General features: G+C 39.9%; 1 protein-coding gene across 1 annotated transcript in view; it reads right to left on the reverse strand.

Moving 5' to 3' along the window:
* The window catches only part of csmd3b (CUB and Sushi multiple domains 3b), a 1,941,594-nt gene that overhangs the window by 78,927 nt on the left and 1,842,112 nt on the right, over positions 1 to 20,555 (reverse strand). The window contains exons 50-53 of the mRNA XM_060823982.1: positions 15,615 to 15,800; positions 9,294 to 9,488; positions 8,516 to 8,689; positions 8,147 to 8,320 (exon numbers count right to left, since the gene is read on the reverse strand). Of these exons, the coding sequence (XP_060679965.1) occupies positions 8,147 to 8,320; positions 8,516 to 8,689; positions 9,294 to 9,488; positions 15,615 to 15,800 (729 nt within the window). The remainder of the gene's footprint in view (positions 1 to 8,146; positions 8,321 to 8,515; positions 8,690 to 9,293; positions 9,489 to 15,614; positions 15,801 to 20,555) is intronic.

Genomic DNA, 20,555 nt, shown 5'->3' on the forward strand with positions numbered 1-20,555 from the left:
CAGACAGCATTGAAAGGGTACTGGACAGAAAAATACTAACACAAAATTATAATTTAAAAGAAGTGCTGATGGGAAAGGATGCAATACGACCGACATGAGCAAGAGTGGAATATGAATCACTAGCACAGCCATGTTGCTTGCCTCTGATTTTCTTTTACAAATCTCTCATTCAGTTTTCTCAAGAAAATAAAAGGTTTGAACAAATGCCCAATACCCCCATACATCAGTTGCTTTGAGACACAATCTCGCTGATACTTAGCTATTCTATTAAATAAAGGTGAATTAGGCTTCACTGGTGGAATTTCTGAGTTTCAGAACTTCAAATTTCTCTTGTTTGTTCTACGCTAGCCCTTCCTGATGAAGGGCTTTTGCCCGAAACGTCGATTTCGCTGCACTTTGGATGCTGCCTGAACTGCTGTGCTCTTCCAGCACCACTAATCCAGAATCTGGTTTCCAGCTTCTGCAGTCATTGTTTTTACCTTGTTCTACGCTAGCATTTGTTCAGAAGGTGAACAATTTATCTCAGAAAATTACAGTTGTTTTTCTGTCAAGCAGAGGACATGATGGAAACAAAAGCTGATTGGGTATGTAAACTGTGTTGAAAATGCATTTGAAAGGATTGTTCTGAAATGCTTTAAAGACCATCAGTAACACAGATTTGTTCCAGAGAAACAACACATCAAAAATGAAGATTGACATGAAATAAAGTTATTGTTTTTCTAACTTAATAATACCTGCAATGCTTCTGAATTATACAGCTACATCACTCAGTCATTTACTTTCTGTAAGCCCTGTTCTATGATTTATACTTAGACCATAATCCATTGTTTGAAACCACAAGTCTAATAAGATAACATGTCTTGCTAATTTGTATGCCATAGAATTACCAGTAGCCTTTATTCAACATCAGAACAATATTGCTTTCAGCTTGAAGCGACAAAGGTAAACCCTCATATCAAAGAAATTTGCCTCTGAACTGAAGTATAATAAATCAATTTTAAAAGTAGCTTCAGATAAAAAGGAAAATAAAAACAAACATGATAAATCAGAAATAAAACATATGCTTTGATGAAGGTTCTGTATCCAAACATTAATCTATCTCTTTGTCATCACAAACATTTCATCCCACATTAATGTTCCCTCTTAATTTCAGACGTGTTCAATTTTGGAGCTCTGCTGATGATTAAAGGTTTTTTAACTTTGTTCCCAGTTCACAACATTTTTCAAACTTTAAATGTATTACTATCCTGCAATTTTCTCCAAAGCCGCCATTATAGTTTCTCACTTTTTTTCATTGTTCTTCTATTAGCAGGACAATTGTTCATTGTTTCCTTTGTGACTTACTTTGGAACATTTCGCTGTGTATGAGGTGTTATATGAATATATGCTTAATTTATTGACTAATCCCCCACTTTGTCATCATTATGAGTATGCAAATTGTTTTAAAGTAGAGCTGTGAGGGCAATATCTGGGTGATTCTTGTGAGATGGGTGGAATCTTATAGGGATTTGGAAAACTGAGGCAACAGATAACAAGTCTGTGGTGAGATCCATCTTGACATCAGGAGCAACTTGCAGAATCTTTTACACTTTTCTCAAGCTGTGTGTCAAGATTCTTGCGAGGCAGCAATAAATTGCCATTTAAGGGGATTATAGGAACAGCCTAATTCACCATGTTAATATTCAACCTCCCGTCTTTCCAAACTCACCAAACAAGCTTGACATCACAAAAACTCTACAAGTACATCAGAGTGTGCCAAATTCAACTCGCCACTTGTTCCGAAGATTTCTGCAAATGCCCCAGGACGTGCTGTGTGGAGATCGATCACATTCTCGCCACATCCTCAAATATTGGCATCTGCCATGTGACCAGCACCTAAAAATGCTGATGGAACATCTCCAGTCCATTTGCAGCATGCTTTTGAATTTCAATGCTGCACCAGCAACTATCATTGTCATGCTACTGTATGGAAAATGTGCACCCAGAGACACACACCCAATTCCTGGACCAGACCGAGCTGCATCACTGGGCAGTTTGCTTACTCTCTCGGCATACACTCAGTCTGAATGACTGAGATGCTCACAGCATCCCTGCCTTGCATTTCCTTGCCATGTGTTTTTACACTTTGCTTTCTCAGACAGAGATCCCTGTCTCATAATACTGCTGTCTTCCTGTGCCATACATATCACATTCAAAAAGCTAGGAGGCTTGTCAGCTGGCCTCAGTCAAGAAGGATGACCTTTGCTCAAGGGTTCCCAGCAGACTAAGGCAAAAGTAGCTCCAGTAAATGTTTGAATCCTGCTTTGTGCAGTCAGAGTCAGGACCTTGTCTTCATAACAGACGAGAAGGCAGGAAATGCACCACCCTGCTTGACTCTTTTTGACCTATGGTGGAGTGTCTACCACAGGGAGTGAGAAAGAGGCTGGCATTACAGAAGATGAAAGTGGGTGGCATAGCAATTACTTTCGATGCAGGTGAGGAGATGGTTCTGAGCAAGTGAATAGGCAGCACGTGGGGTACACAAAGGAAATGGAGTTGGGGGTCAGGATAGGTGAGAGCATGTGGGGAATAGTGTGAGTATTAGAGCATGAGTCATGTCAGAGTTGGGCACAGTAGCAGAGAAATAGGGTGAATGTGAGAAAATGGTGGAATTTAACCTGGTAAAGTGGAGCAGAACATTGATCTCCTTTCTAAATTGTTCAGTGTTCCTCCAACAAGTGCTTGAGGTGCTTTATTCCAGGGGGCAAAGCTTGATTGGTGTTGTGACCTCTACTGCTGGTTGTTGGAAAGGAAGAAGTTCCACTCCAGAGCCACTCCATCCAGCACTGTGTGCAGATCCTGCCCCCAAAGCAGGGCACCATCATCCCCTGTCTGCCATGTCTGGGACAAAGTTCAGCAATCCTGCAGGACAGTTCTGACAGGCAGTATTTCTCGGGGTGTCCAACTGGTTTTTAAAGATGGTTCAGTGCAAGGGATGCCATTCCTTTTTGTGGTAACTGCTGAGTGGTGGGAATGATCCATGTCATAATAAGGCTAGAATCGGACATGAGGGATGGCATAGGGCTGTAGTAGGTAGTTAATGAGGTGAGTTTGGGACGATAGAGCAAAAGAGCCAGTTAAGTCTGAAGGAGACAAACACTGCAAAAATCCCGATGCAACTTGGACTTAGCCAAAAAAAACCCACAATAATTAGCCCTTTGCTTTTACTTCCAGGTATAGTTTTTTTTAACAGTGTGGCTCTCATTTACCAAATAAGGCTGTGAGGTCCATTGGCCAGGGCTACAAAACCTATGTTATCTTTATTCTCTGCACAAAAGTAGAACAAAACCAACTTCAACTTCAGCTCCTGAAAATTCCAGGGTGCAAACACAGCAAAAGGATGCATCCTGACTGATGAGCTTTGCAACCATCTGCATGAGTCTTTTTCAGATCTTCAGGCTAATATGCTCCAGAAATTTTCAAAGATTCCGGGAATGAACAGGGGGTTGTAACAAAATGAAGTAGAAGGGTAAGGTAATGAAAAGGAAGGGAGGAAAAGTTTGAAGATGTAGAGTCCCTTTCCTGGACTCCTTTTTTTACAAAGGTTTATTTTTGTGTGCATTGAGGTACATAGAAATATCACTGTTCATTCAATGATAACCCTGCACTTGAATTAGGTGTCTCACTTTCTGAGTACACTAGAGGTTTTTTAAAAATGTGTAAATGTGTGATTTCCTGTGTGATGGAAATTTTGTCTTTCTGCATAATGGCCAATCCACTGCATTAGACATTAGGTTGCATTACACATCCTTGTGCTGAGGAGGATTGTAATGAATATGGGGCAGATGTCCAGTACCGCCAGGTTAAATATCCATAAATCAATCAACCATTGTCAGAAAGGAAATCAGCAAATAGCTTCAGTTTTCTTACTTTAAGAAATTGCTTAGCAAAGTGTCAACGCAGCACAAATTCACTCCTTTCTTTACGGATTATATAAATACATAATACACAAGATCTCCTACTAATAATCCACTAGTTAGTTAAATTGTTTTTAATGAGCCATCCCAATTGATGGAATGCAGAAAACTGCACTTAGTATTAGAGGGCATTTCAAGATCATGAATTATGTGACTTGATTTATTCCACTGATGGAATTAACATTTCACAAAATACCGGCTGAAATGTAAATGCTTAGTAAAGTAATCTCACAGAATTTTGGTTAGCTTATTTAATATGCTGAGAGAATGTTAATTTTTGCTGGAACTGGAATGATCCATAGCGTATTCTTATTCCTGCAAACCATGTTAATGCAATGTTGTGCAAATCTTCACAGGGTTTAATTCCTGGTACATGTTTATCTGTGTGCTAACTCAATCCTCTCGTTGGTGTTACTCCTTAGTCCAGATTGAAGCATTTCTAATTCTATAAAGATACTAAATCCAAGTTAACTCATTTTCTTTTCAATGGTCACAGCAAATAAACATTGAATTTATACTTTAATGGCTTTTATGTTTTCTTTGTTATTGAATGACCACTGACCAGTTCTAAAAATAACCAGCAAACCATCTCAGGAATAATCCTGCTCCAAAAGATGCAAATTGTATGTAAGTATCTTATTCTGTGCTTCTGATATTTTACCAGCACTCCATGATTCGGTCAACTGCAGTGTAACAGGATTACAGATGCTCCACAGGGCAAGAAATAGGGAATAGGAGCTGGGGAAACCAGTTAGTCTCTGCACACTGTTCTGTTCACTTTAAAACTTTAATTTCTCGCAGGTTTAATGTCAAATGATATACAAATGCGATGAGTAACATGTGAATCGGTGTTCAGGGAACTCATATTCCAGTAACAATAAGAAGAATAAACAAAACTAATGAGATATCGTGGATGGGAAAAGACATATCTGGGAGACTGTTTGACAGGTGGTCACTCTATAAGTACTATAGCTTATTTGTCCACTTCATGCTCAGCTGCCCAGCCACTGCAATCTTATCAGCAACGGTGAAGTCATCAGAAGGATTACCACCCCAGGCCAATAAAATAAACCGCATGCTAAGACCCTCAAACCATCATCACTAGAATTTAAACAATGGCAGGAGAGGCCTGCACCAATTATTTAGATTGATAGCTTCCTCTGCATGAGCTGACAATGAGCAAGTATCCTTAACATGTCCCCTTGGGCTCAACATAACTCTTGGCATTAAAAGAATCAGTATACCTATGTCTCCTTCCAGACTCTTTGTGAACACTGGTCCCCTCCGTATCTCTCGATCAAGCTTGCCAACTTGGTCTGTGAAACTCCCAGAGATCACTTTCACTTCAAATCCATGGCTCCTCACCATGATGTATCACATGCAATACCATCTCTTTCATCAGTCCTTGAGATTTCTTACCAAGATGGAAACCTAGGCTTAACTCAATTAATGGACTGATGTTAACTAACCAGACAGGTATGCCCTTGACTTTTTCATCAGGTGCATGGACACTCCAGGGCACAGAGAAATCCTGTCAATGAGGTAAAAATCAATGGCAAAGGATGTATGCTAAGTAGATGGGTTGCAGTTGAAAGCAGACAAAGAGGACACAAAAGAGATTTTGTGAGACATAAAAGAAAATTAAAAAGACAAAGGGTAGCTATAAACTCAAGGAACATTGCACAACACAGTAGCACATGCTAGAGGCACATAAATAAGTTGGGAATTTGGAAAAGAGATGGATAGGTCAAAATCACGGGCACAAATAATGCAGTGGCAGAGAAAAACTTAATTACTTTAGTTCAGTATTTACGAGAGGGAAAGAGGGGGATGGACTTGAAGTGATGTAACCATTTATTTTAAACAGAAATGAGAATTTTTAAATAAATGAATGAAATTCCAAAGACAATAAAGCCATTGTCTGGAAAGTGTATATCATCCAATTTAAAAGAAATTTGAGAAACGAATAAAGTCATTATTGTCAATATTTGGTCATTCTATTTCATTAGAAAGTTATATTGTCAGCATTTTGGAGAATAGATAACATCATGATAATCTTTAAGAAGGAAATAGGAAATATCCAGGTCTACAACACTGTCAGCTTAATATTGACGGTATGCAAAAATAATGGAGAATGTAGGAAAAACATTTAGAGATGAAAAATGGGTAACATGCATTAAGTGTGATGGGGCTTTTCCTGACTGTAAAGTTTCAATAAGAACATTGTGTTGTTCTTCGTTACTGGTAATACCACCAGGAGTCAGATCCTAGTGAATCAGTAACCACCTCCCCCTCTTCCCCACTTAGTCTGTTGGCAAATCCAGTGGAATTTGTTAGGTGATTTCCCTGCATGACAAATAGATGAGATCCTTAAATTGCCATGAATAGCTCCTTCAGGACTTCACTTAGTTGTCAGGTGAAAGGTCTACCATCCAGCCTTCGCATCGTCAGCCTGATTCTTGGGATTAGGAAAAAGATTCTTGTATCCAGCTTGTAGTCAACTTGTATCTCACCACCCAAACAAATAATTTGCCCTACTGATGAACTCACATCTGGAGAGGGGAGGGACTGGGTGGCACTAAGTTTTGCCCAATAATTAGCATTCAGGATGGATTTCAAAAGGAAATGTTTTGCTTAAGCAATCTAGTGAAATTCTTTCCAGAAATTGGAGTAATGTAGCAAATGTAATGTATCTAGATTTCCAAAATAAAGACTAAGGTCAGAGAAGTGGAATCAAGGGCAGACAGCAAAATAGATAGCAAGCAAGACAGAAAACAAGGAGCAGAGATTTCAAACCGAAGTACAGTGCTGGTACCACAATGGTTTTCAGTTTACCTTAGTGGATTTTTGCTTTTGAAATGAAAGTACATTTTCAAGTTTGGGGACACCATCAAATTGGGGACATAGTCAGTAGTGAGGAATATAACAAAAGTTTTAAGAAAGCATTATAAATTTGGAGAATGGACAGTTATACATTTACAAATTTTAACCTCTAAGTATGAGGTAATACATTTTGGTAAGCAGCATTAGAAAATCTGTACTTTTTCTAGAATGGATAGAATAGAAAAATAAAGTAGTTGACTTACTGTCGTTGAGTATTGGCTAAACATTAAGAGTACAGTCTAATGGTTATATTATAATAGATATATAAAACACTGAATGGGTATAAAGCTAGTGGGAATGCATAGGTATAGCTATGGGAAAGGATAATCAGGCTCATCTTCCTTCCCTTGTATATCAAAGGGCTGAACGCTGACCTTAAAATGGTATTAAAATTTTTGAAAGGTTTTGATAATGAAAACACATAAGTTTTATAAATTGTGGAAAGAGCAAAAAAAAGTCAACAATATAAAATGGTCACCAAGAAATCAAATAGGGAATTCAGATGAAGTTTCTTTATTTAGAGAACATCAGGAATGTGGAACTCACTGCTTGAGGAAATGATTGTGATGAATTGTGTCGATGCATACAAGGTTTGGTAAGGAAGAAGGGAATAGAGGGATCAACTGATCAGTGTCAGATAAAGAAAGTTGAAAAGAGGTTTGAATGAAGCATGGATGTCAACATGAGTTACTTTGGTCAAATTACCTCCCTGTGTGCTGTATATTTTATATAGATGCTCTGTTGTTGAAGCACTGATTTGGTATCCCATATATTTTTGGTCAATTATCATGGAAGTGAGGTACTTATTTGGACTTTGCATACAGGCTTCCAAACACATTGTATTTATCCCATATGTGCAGAACTTGCCTCAGATTCTTTTTTGAGATTACTTACAGTGTGGAAACAGGCCCTTTGGCCCAACAAGTCCACACCGACCCTCCTAAGACCCATTCCCATCCATTTACCCCTTCACCTAACACTACGGGCAATTTAGCATGGCCAGTTCACCTAACCTGCACATTTTTTGGACTGTGGGAGGAAACCAGAACACCCGGTGCAAACTCCACACAGACAGTTGCCTGAGGCGGGAATTGAACCCGGGTCCCTGGCGCTGTGAGGCAGCAGTGCTAACCACTGTGCCACCATGCCACCCACATATGTAGTGAACTTCTGGCATTCCTAGCAATTTTATGAGGAGTGGGGAATAACTCCAGAATATAAGGTAACCACTACATTACTAATTCTCATATTACAGAGCTTTTCTTAATTGGAATCTCAAGAAACTAGAAAAAGAAATGTTCACTTACGCACACAGATTGGTAGTTGACCAGACCAGTTGTGGTCTTGTTGACATATCCGTACAGATGAACCAATCAGACGGAATCCAGGATTACATTGGTAAACCACCGTATCTCTGTAACCATAATTCTCTCCAATCACTTGACCATTGACTATTGGATCTGGAACTCCACAGTGTCCAGCTTAAAATGTTAAATGAAAAGATTAAGTACAATTTCAATCTCCAGGGGGAAAAAACGCTTATCAGACTTACAATTTAATATTTATGATTAAGAATTCAGTTTTGATTTTGGAGTACATTTTAAGCTGAATGATCAGAAGATGTATTACATTCGGTCTCTTCAACTCTGTATGTTATGTAAAGGATACCATCATACCTAAGCATCTAGTTTCAGTTCCACTCCAAAGCCCTGATGCCAAGCATTCCCTCACAGTTGAGCCAACCAATATGTAGCCTGCATCACAGGTAAAGATAGCTGTTGCTGCAAAGGTTGTTTGAGTTCCGATCTTTTTTCCATTTGGTGGATGCCCTAGTTCTCCACAAGAAATAACTATCAAAGGAAAAGGAAAAAAAAGAGTTGCACATTGAACAATAACTTTCTCAAGAATATATGTTGCAGGGATACAATATCATTGTTATGTCAAATATCTTACTAAAAATTGACACACTGGACTTAAGGAGTGTTTATTCACTTTAAAATGCTCTGTCATGCAGTGGGGGGCTCAACATTGTGCCTGTCATTTTCACTACAATTTCCAAATTAAGGTAAATCTCATAGAGGAAGATATACTCCTAAAAGGACATGACAGCTGAAGACTTTTCTCAGTATTTCCCAAGGGACTTCCTGAAGGGTCTCTCTAGAGGGGTGTTTAAACACAGTTTCAATAAACATAGGAAAAGAAAGGGATAAAAATACAATTTTTACAATGTTTACAATAAAACACACTTGATAAAAATTTAATAAAAGTTAAGATAATGGAACTACTCAAACAATCAACTAAAAATTGACTCATAGAAGATCGAACTATGCTAGATTTTCCACTATTCAAGTGTTTAAAAATGCATTGATTGGATTATGGTGTATTCTATCGGGGAAATTTTAATGAAAACTATTAAAAAGAAAGTGAGTTGAAACAATTTTAAATGATAGATACTTTGACAGTGTGGTCTTTCTCTCCCCCAGCTCCAAGTTCCATTAGCCAAACACGTGATAGTAGTTGGACCAATTCGATAGTAGCCAGGGTCACAGGTGAAGACAACCTTTGTTCTATATTCATAATGTGAACCATTCACCACTCGCCAACTCCCATGCTCCAGAGTGAAAGAACTGATGCCAGGACAGGTCACCACTTGTATCAGAAAGAAGATAAAAAGATTGATGAGAACATTGTAAAATCTAGATACAGTTGAATGTAATCTGTACTGTATGGCTAAACAAAGTAATTCCATATAGAATCTGGTAAAACCTTGGTAACAATGCAATATAAAAGTGTGCCAGAATTTTCTCTCAGTAGAGAACATATTACTGTAGCCAGTACTGTATTTGTCCACACACAGGATGTGCACATGAACGTACAGTTGTTGGTGCACCAAGTGGTGCAGAACCTTTACAAAGGGGCAAATAACTGCATCCTCAAAACCATCAGTAAGAAGCAGTGCGGTGTTTGAACTGGCAAATAACTGTGAAAAATTTGACTTAAGTCAAATCAATTTTAAAGAATGAAATGAAGTCAGGGAAGAAAAATAGGATTGAAAGAGAGAGAAAAATAAAAGAGATAGAAAAACTAAGTTATATAGTCTCTAGCAATAAATAAAATTTGAAGGAGAGTGTTTCTGTATTTGTTTAAGTTACATTTCAATGCCTGAAAATTTGTTTAATAATGATAAAGATGAATCAAACTGTTGAAAATATACTTTTACTGCATGGACAGCCCCAATATTTTTCTGATGTTAATGTCCTTTTATAACATAATTCTGCATTTTAACAAATTTTTGTGTAATGTCCACTTCACCATTAGCTCTAAAGCAAAATCTGACCCAACATATAATGCATCTTGAACATCAATGCCTGGTAATGATTACTATCTCTTGCTCTGAAACCTAATATGATAACATAATATTAGAGGGTGATAAACACCCTTCAGAAGCCTTATAAATATCATAATGGTATTTGCAAGGCTTCTAAGGGACATTTATAATGTGAGTTCAGGAAGGCATCAATGTAATCTTTACTTAGATCTCACTCTGGAGCACAGAAAAGTGTGACTCCACAGTCTCTGGCCTTGCACTTAAACCCTGTACAGAATAGCTGATGGAGGTATTCACTGACATTTTCAACCTTTCCCTCCTACAAGGTAAGGTCCCCATCTACTTCAAGAAGATCACCATCACCCCAATTCCAAATGAAGTGTAAGTAATGTGCCTTAATGACTACTGCCCAGTGGCTCTGATATCCACAATCATGAAGTGCGTCGAAAGGCTGGACATGACCCACATCAACTCCAGCCTCCCAGCATGCCTCCATCTCCTGCAACTTTCCTGCCGATGAAAGAGGTCCACAGCAGAAACCATTCCCCTAGATCTACACTCATCCCTGGGACATCTGGCTAATAAGGGCACCAAGATCAGACTCATATTCATCGGTGGCATAGTGATTAGCACTGCTGCCTCACAGTGCCAGAGACCTGGGTTCAATTCCCGCCTCAGGTGACTCTCTGTGTGGAGTTTGCACGTTCTCCCCGTGACAATATGGGTTTCCTCCGGGTGCTCTGGTTTCCTCCCACAATCCAAAAAATGTGCAGCTTAGGTGAAGGGGTAAATGTAGCGGAATGGGTCTGGGTGGGTTACGCTTCGGCAGGTTGGTGTGAACGTGTTGGGCTGAAGGGCCTGTTTCTACACTATAAGTAATCTAATTTAAACTATAGCTCCAACTTCAACATCATAGTCCCCTCCAGACTAATCTCAAAACTCTGAGATCTCGGTCTCTGTTCTCACCCTCTGCAACTGGATCCTTAGCTTCCTGACCAGTAAACCAGAATCAGTGAAGATAGACAACTGCACCTTCTCCACAATAACTGTCAACACTGGAGATCCCCCGAAGGATACGTTCTCAGCCCCCTGCTGTATTCTCTGTACACCCACAACTGTGCAGCCAAATTCTGAACAAACACCATCATGGTAGGACAACTATCAAACAACAATGAGTCAGAATACAGGAAGGAGAGTGAGGGCTTGGTGTCACGTTACAATGATAACAACCTCTCTGTCAATGTCGGCAAAACAAACGAACTTATCATTGACTTCAGGATGAAAGGAGGAGGATACATCCCTATCTTTGTCAATGGAGCTGAGGCAGAGAGGGTTGAGAGCATCAAGTTCCCTGAAGTGATGATAACCAACAATCTGTTCTGGACTTCCCACGTAGATGTGATGGTCAAGAAGGCACAACATCGTCTCTTCTTCCTTGGGCGGCTCAGGAAATTTGGCATGTCCTTAAGGACCTTCACCAATGTTTACAAAGGCACCATAGAAAGCATACTGTCCGGGTGCATAATGGTCTGGTACGGCAACTGCTCTGCCCAGGGCCACAGGCAACTACAGAAGGTTGCAGAGCCCAGACCATCACGGAAGCCAAGCTGCCATCCATGGACTCCATTTACACCTCTCATTGCTGTGGAAATGCTACCATCAAAGACCCTTCCCACTCTGGTAATGACCTCCTACAACCTTTTTCATCAAGCAGAAAATATAGAATCTTCAACACACACACACACCACCAGGTTCAAGAACAGTTTCTTCCCTGTCGTTATTAGACTGCTAAATGGAATCTCTAACTTCAAGTAATGTTGATTTAACTAGTGTTGATCTTGCTTTGCACAGTTGTAACCTATGTGCCTCGACCCATCTCAGCACCCATATAATCTGTATGCCATTGCTTGCTATGATCTGCTTGTACTGCTTGCAAAATAAAGCATTTCACTGTACTTAGATACATATGACTACAATAAATTAAACCAAATCAAATCATTGGAGTTGAAATATGGAGAGGAGATGACCTTTATTTCTAAACGTTTCATTTGAGATCAACTAGGTTTAAAGTCAGTCCAAAACTGAAGGACGTCTAAAAAATAATCTAAAGTGCTCTGCACATGATTGGAGAACTAATCTAGTAAATCTAACAAAATAGGAAGGCATTGGCCTTGTGGTATTCTCACTAGACTGTTACTCCAGGCAACAACATAATGCAGGTTTGAATCTCATCATGGCTGATGATAGCATTTGAATTTAACTGAAAAACACTGGAATTAAGATTCTAATAATGACTATGAAGACATTGTCAATTTTCAGAGAAAATCCAGCTGGCTCACTAATGCCCTTTATAGGAGGATCCTTACCTGGTTTAGCCTACATGTGATGCAGACCCACAGCAATGTGGTAGACTCTTAACTGAGCTCTGGTCAATCAGAGATGGCAATAAGTGCTGCCCACATTGCAAGAATGAATAAAAAGTAATTAGATTAGATTACGTACAGTGTGGAAACTGGCCCTTCAGCCCAACGCGTCCATACCAACCCACCCCTCTACACCTAACACTACAGATAATTCAGCATGGCCAATTCATCTAACCTGCACATTTTTGGACTGTGGGAGGAAACTGGAGCACCTGGAGGAATGTGCAAACTCCACACAGATAGCTGCCTGAGGCAGGAATTGAATTCAGGTCTCTGGCGCTGTGAGGCAACAGTGCTAACCACTGCACCACCATGCTGCCCATGAATTGATGGACTAATTGAACAATTAAAACATACCAAATTTAAATTCAAATTTAGAAAGCAGAGTGTATTTTCTTTCAACTTCTAAGCATAAAAATCTCTAACTATTGGATAGATCACAATACGTAAAACATAATGCAACAACCTCCATTGTGGGCAGGCGTAAGTCAGAAAAAAAGGCACAGAGTTGAAAATCTATCCTTAACTCCCACCATCCTGACTAACTCAAGGACAATGAAAATTGAAGGCAGCCTTCCCACCCAGAGGCCCTATTTCAGGATGTTTCAAGCAGAACACTTAGCCCAGGTGTTGCATAGATTGGTGCCTGTCAGCTTGAGACAGGTAGTAGTGGGATAAAGGGCTGGGTGACGAGTGATGTCGTATGCTTTCTCAATCAGGTATCTTATAAGTTCAGAAGGGATCTGCTGTAAGCAGCAAGAATTGCTCTTACACTATGCCACCCCTCAAACCTTTGTCACATAAGCTACTGGGGTCTCCCCAGTTGCCGCGACAAGAATGTCCTCTTTAACTCTCCTCCCAGGCTCCAGGGCTGCGCCTAGGCCCAGAAATGTCCGGCACTCACGGGGTGCTAATGGGATGGAACATCTGTTGGTCTTCTGATTGACTAATAGATTTGAAAGCGAAGCCTTTGCTAAATGTATACGAAAGGCAGGCAAGAGTGCCTTACTGGAATTTAATTCTGGAATTCATCATCATGGATTATCTCCAGCTGTTTATTTCATCTCAATGTTAGCAAGTAGCAAGGGCATGCAAAAATGTTTCTACTGATGAGATCATTAAATTTCCCAAAGCACAATGGTCCAAAGGATTCACAGTAAATGAAGCACCCATGAAGTTGGTAATGTAGATCCATTTGCACACAGGTTCCACTAAAAGTAATGAGATAAACAATAGGCAAATTTGTTTTTATGGTGGTGGTTGAGGGATAAATATTGGCCCTGACACTGGAACAACACAACTGTTCCACTTTGAACAGCTCTATGCAACATGCAATACCCATCTGAAAGGGTAGTCAAGACCTGGCTTTGACATCTCATCTAAAGAGACACTTCTTACACTGAAGCCTTCTCAGACAGTAGAAGTTCAACAATGGAAATGAAGTTTTCAAGTCTCTGGATCCACAAACTTCTGACTCAGTGCTTAGACACCAAGCAATTGAGACAAATAGTGAACAGCAAAGTTAAAGCACCGTGGGTTATAAATAGCATCTACCAATGTCAGAAAAATAGAAGCTTTATCTCCCATAATCAATAATGACTGCAAATAGCATTAAATCATCAATGGAGGCAGACATTGAATATATAATAACTGGATGTGATTAACTCTGAAACTAAAGTAAACAGATAACCATTTCATAGAGTCTTAAAATAATAGACCATTGTGCTTGTGCCTTTTAACTCTAGCCTTTCAATTTCTCCTCTTTCAAATATTTATCAATTCTCCTTTGAAATTTATTTTGAAACTGCTTCCATCATCTTTACAAGACATTCAATCCAAATGAGAAAAATCTGTCTGCAACACAATTCCCTTCTGATCTCACATTATTTTGTCAATTGTCTGAAATCTGTGTCCTCTGATATTGGGGACAGTTTCCCCAAGCACATTCTTCAAATCCTTCATAGTTTTGAACACTTCAATCAAATCTCCCCTTCACCTCTTATGCTTCTAAAAACAACAATTTCAGCTTCTCTCGTCTTTTGATGCAGGTCTTTTATCCCTGCACCTCCACTGCATCCCTTTTAATGTTTTTGGTGTACTGCTGAATGCTTCATTTCTGGAAGTCATCACAATATTCTAGCTGGTGCCTAACCAGTATGTTAAAAATAATCATTCATGTGACTGCCAATTTGACTCGTGTGTCTATGAAGTTTGTTTCAAAGTCCCTCACTGATTTCCAACTTTCATGTCATTTTCAAATGCTGAAAGTATGCGCAGATTTGTATCAGAAAGAACAGTAGCCTAAGCATTGATCCAAGGGAGTATCACTGAACAATCCTCTCCAGTTCTAAAAACAACTGCTCACCTCAATGTGCTTTTTTTTTCACATTCTTTAGCCAATTATCTATCCATGTAGCCACCTCAGCAATTATGTAAGTGAAAATTACTTACATTTTTCATAAGACTGGAGACTAGAATGTCAACAGAGCAATCTGTAATTTTGTGTGGTTAATTCTTAAAATGCTCAGAATAGTGCTTAAAAGTCAAAGAATTATGTGAAAATGCACAACTTCCACAACAGAGATGCTGACCACAATGGAATGCCGAACTGATACCCTCTTTTACATGTGGACATTTATGTCACCCAAGAGGTTCGCACTAGTGCAAACATGAGCTAACACAGAAACAGACGCAAATAACTTGTAATTAGAATATTTGGGGATTTGCTTAATAATAACATCTATTTGTTTGAAATTTCTGGCACTTTAATGCAAACATATGCTGAAACTGGGCATAGGTATGCAAATATGTGAAAAATTCACATATAATATCCAAACTGCCCAATTTCAATGTGCTGGTTGGATTGCATAACTTTACAACATCAAGGCATAATTTTCAGCATAAATTTTGCAGATCAGATGCAATATTTAAAAATATTTTTTTAATTTTTATCCATGTGCAGTTTAACTAACAGCACAGCACAAATGGAGAGGACTTGCCAGATAGGTTTCTTAGGTTCCTTACCCATACACCGCGGTGGTCGGTTCTGATTGCTCCATGTACCATCCTGTTGGCACACTGCAGTGGACTGCTCCTTTGATGAAAGTTGATAGCCGTCATTGCAAAAGTAGCTAACTCGTGTGTTTACTGAGTAATCAGTTGCAAATACTCCTCCATTCACTGATGCTTTAGGTACACCACAAGATATTGCTGGAACAAATGAACCATAAATGAACGATGCTCAATAACAAAATCTTTTCTCTGTCAATATTAATTAAAAATATTCAATTAGTCTGCTTTTCCACAATAGCATAGTTGATATTGTAAATTCTACATATGCTGGGTGGTGAGCACTCAGCTCTCTTGTATCATTGAACAGTATAATTCACTTGTGCTCCAAGGCATTAAAACCATATTGGAAAGTGAAGTTTTTCTTTATTTATTCATTGAATATGGGTGGCACTTATTTTTTCAGCATTTATTGCTCGGGAAAAAAATGGTGAAGTGCTGCCTTCCTGATCCACTGATTATAATAGTGAATAGAAACTTTTCTTTTCCATTTTGTTACTTCGTGAGCACAATGGTATTGAAAGGTAGCTCATCTCTCCACTACTCCATTATCCTAGTTGAGGCGCATCTGAAGGCTTCAGAATAAATGCTCATCAATACCCTGTCACCCTGGATATCTCCATAGTACCTTGTAGCCATTACTTGAGGTCACTGCACAGTTCAAACATTTGTATTTTCTTTTTTTTTAACCCCCACACTACCGCCTAACTGTGGTAGTGTTTATTTTTTTCCCCAGCACCCATGGTGCGTGTGTGTGCAGTTGTGAGACACAGTGAGAGACACAAGGTGCACAAATCTTTATTCAATTTCCGCCACCAGGAAGATAGGAAACACCCGAGTGGCCTGTGACAAACAGCGCCCTTCACATCAAAGGGCAATGCTGTGTGATCAAAACAGTGAAGGGGAGGGCAGGGACTAAATCAAAATAGAGTTGGAGGGGGAAAAAAACATTTGTATTAAAAGCAGTTGTAATTAGCAGTTACATTAGACATTATAAATTAGTGAAAAGCACAGAATGAGAAACTCCCACATCCTATGAGTGAATAAAAAAATCTTGGAGTGTGTTTCCACACCAATGCGGCTGACAAGAATGGCCACTTAGGTAGAAGCTGGTGATAATAACACACCACCACAACAGAGCCTCTGGCTACTGGCTGTTCCACATTTGGCAGAGCATTCTTGTTGCTCCCATCACTGCAGTTTTCTTTGAATATCAAACTCACCAGTCCCTTTGCATTTCCACTGGCACTATCCCTTCACTACAGGCCACATCATTCACTACTCAGCTCTCAATTTTGCTCAGGGAATAGGACAGCAAGTGAGTCAACAAAAACTCCCCGGGTTCAATGGTTGTCTAATTCCACAGGTACCGGGCTACTACATAAAACAACACATGAAGCAATGATGCAAGTTTTGCATCACTGCTGCCAGTAAAGTGGCAAGAATGACTCCGACAATTGTAATGGCAACAAACACAGTATAAAAACTATATCCTTTTCATGAATGAATCCAGGTTGACATTTCCACAATGTCATGACTCAGTTGGAAAGAGTGCACTGATAATTAAACTCCCGAACCTCAATAGAGTCTTAGAGTCATAGAGATGTACAGCATGGAAACAGACCCTTCGGTCCAACCCCTCCATGCCGACCAGATATCCCAACTCAATCTAGTCCCACCTGCCAGCACCTGGCCCATATCCCTCCAAACCCTTCCTATTCATATACCCATTCAAATGCCTCTTAAATGCTGCAATTGTACCAGCCTCCATCACATCCTCTGGCAGCTCATTCCATACATGTACCACCCTCTGTGTGAAAAGGTTGCCCCTTAGGTTTCTTTTATATCTTTCCCCTCTCAATCTAAACCTATGCCCTCTAGTTCTGGACTCCCCAACCCCAGGGAAAAGACTTTGCCTATTTATCCTATCCATGCCCCTCACAATTTTGTAAACCTCTATAAGGTCACCCCTCAGCCTCCGACGCTCCAGGGAAAACAGCCCCAGCCTGTTCAGTTTCTCCCTGTAGCTCAGTTCCTCCAACCCTGGCAACATCCTTGTAAATCTTTTCTGAACCCTTTCAAGTTTCACAACATCTTTCCGATAGGAAGGAGACCAGAATTGCATGCAATATTCCAATAGTGGCCTAACCAATGTCCTGTACAGCCGCAACATGACCTCCCAAATCCTGTACTCAATACTCTGACCAATAAAGGAAAGCATACCAAACGCCTTCTTCACTATCCTATCTATCTGCAACTCCACTTTCAAGGAGCTATGAACCTGCACTCCAAGGTCTCTTTGTTCAGCAACACTCCCTAGGACCTTACCATTAAGTGTATAAGTCCTGCTAAGATTTGCTTTCCCAAAATGCAGCACCTCGCATTTATCTGAAATAAACTCCATCTGCCACTTCTCAACCCATTTGCCCATTTGGTCAAGATCTTGTTGTAACCCTCTTCGCTGTCCACAACACCTCCAATTTTGGTGTCATCTGCAAACTTACTAACTGTACCTCTTATGCTCACATCCAAATCATTTATGTAAATGACAAAATGTAGAGGGCCCAGCACCGATCCTTGTGGCACTCCACTGGTCACAGGCCTCCAGTCTGAAAAACAACCCTCCACCACCACCCTCTGTCTTCTACCTTTGAGCCAGTTCTGTATCCAAATGGCTAGTTCTCCCTGTATTCCATGAGATCTAACCTTGCTAATCAGTCTCCCATGGGGAATCTTGTCGACCGCCTTACTGAAGTCCATATAGATCACATCTACTGCTCTGCCCTCATCAATCTTCTTTGTTACTTCATCAAAAAACTCAATCAAGTTTGTGAGACATGATTTCCCATGCACAAAGCCATGTCGACTATCCCAAATCAGTCCTTGCCTTTCCAAATATACGTACATCCTGTCCCTCAGGATTCCCTCCAACAACTTGCCCACCATCGAGGTCAGGCTCACTGGTCTATAGTTCCCTGGCTTCCCTGGCTTGTCCTTACCACCCTTCTTAAACAGTGGCACCACGTTTGCCAACCTCCATTCTTCAGGCACTTCACCTGTGACTATCGATGATACAAATATCTCAGCAAGAAGCCCAGCAATCACTTCTCTAGTTTCCCACAGAGTTCTCGGGTACACCTGATCAGATCCTGGGGATATATCCAGCTTTACCCATTTCAAGACATCCAGCACTTGCACCTCTGTAATCTGGACATTTTGCAAGATGTCACCATCTATTTCCCTACAGTCTATATCTTTCATATCCTTTTCCACAGTAATTACTGATACAAAACATTCGTTTAGTATCTCCCCCATTTTCTGTGGCTCCACATAAAGGTCGCCTTGCTGATCTTTGAGGGGCCCTATTCTCTCCCTAGTTACCCTTTTGTCCTTAATATATTTGTAAAACCCTTTGGATTCTCCTTAATTCTATTTGCCAAAGCTATCTCATGTCCCCGTTTTGCCCTCCTGATTTCCCTCTTAAGTATGCTCCTACTTTCTTTATACTCTTCTGAGGATTCACTCGATCTATCCTGTCTATACCTGCTTCCTTTTTCTTAACCAAACCCTCAATTTCTTTAGTCATCCAGCATTCCCTATAACTACCAGCCTTCCCTTTCACCTTAACAGGAATATACTTCCTTTGGATTCTTGTTATCTCATTTCTGAAGGCTTCCCATTTTCCAGCCATCCCTTTACCTGCGAACATCTGTCTCCAATCAGCTTTTGAAAGTTCTTACCTCATACCGCCAATATTGGCCTTTCTCCAATTTAGAACTTCAACTTTTAGATCTGGTCTATCCTTTTCCATCACTATTTTAAAACAAATAGAATTATGGTCACTGGCCCCAAAGTGCTCCCCCACTGACAACTCAGTCACCTGCCCTGCCTTATTTCCCAAGAGTAGGTCAATTTTTGCACCTTCTCTAGTAGGTACATCCACATACTGAATCAGAAAATTGTCTTTTCCCACTTAAGAAATTCCTCTCCATCTAAACCTTTAACATTGTGGCAGTCCCAGTTGATGTTTGGAAAGTTAAAATCCCCTACCATAACCACACTATTATTCTTACAGATAGCTGAGATCTCCTTACAAGTTTGTTTCTCAATTTCCCTCTGACTATTCGGGGGTCTATAATACAATCCCAACAAGGTGATCATCTCTTTCTTATTTCTCAGTTCCACCCAAATAACATTTTTGGATGTATTTCTGGGAATATCCTTCCTGTAGCTGTAATGCTATCCCTTATCCTTTCTATCCTTCCTGTAGCATTTGTATCCTGGAACACTCAGCTGCCAGTCCTGCCCATCCCTGAGCCATGTTTCCGTAATTGCTATGATATCCCAGTCCCATGTTCCTAACCATGCCCTGAGTTCATCTGCCTTCCCTGTTAGGCCCCTTGCATTGAAATAAATCCAGTTTAATTTATTAATCCTACCTTGTCCCTGCCTGGAATTCGAGGAAATCACCTCCAACACCTAAAATACCTCAAAAAAAACGGAGCAGCTCTTACTGCCAGAAATTTTTCCCGTCCTCCAATAAGCCATCACAAATGTATAAAACCCATTTTAACCACCAAGATGATCAAATCACCTGACTACTGGTCAGGACAAAAACAATCCAACTAGGTTTCATGATGAACAAGAAAACTATTTATTGTAAACATTTTTATTCTTTGATATAAGATGCTACTGGTTTGAAGGTTTCTGGATTATTTAAATGTACTGTACTCACAGATCTGCTTTTAAGAAAAAAAAATCCACCTCACTGCTCTGAAAAGTATCATTATGATGCGCAGCTAAAGTCTACGGAATACAATTCTACCTGATCTTCCAACTCCAAAAAAAAAATTTTGCTTGGATTTTGTTTTGCTACAGTCGTGCCCTACTTACATC

Source organism: Hemiscyllium ocellatum, chromosome 4 (assembly GCF_020745735.1).
Source record: "Hemiscyllium ocellatum isolate sHemOce1 chromosome 4, sHemOce1.pat.X.cur, whole genome shotgun sequence".
Lineage (NCBI taxonomy): Eukaryota > Metazoa > Chordata > Chondrichthyes > Orectolobiformes > Hemiscylliidae > Hemiscyllium > Hemiscyllium ocellatum.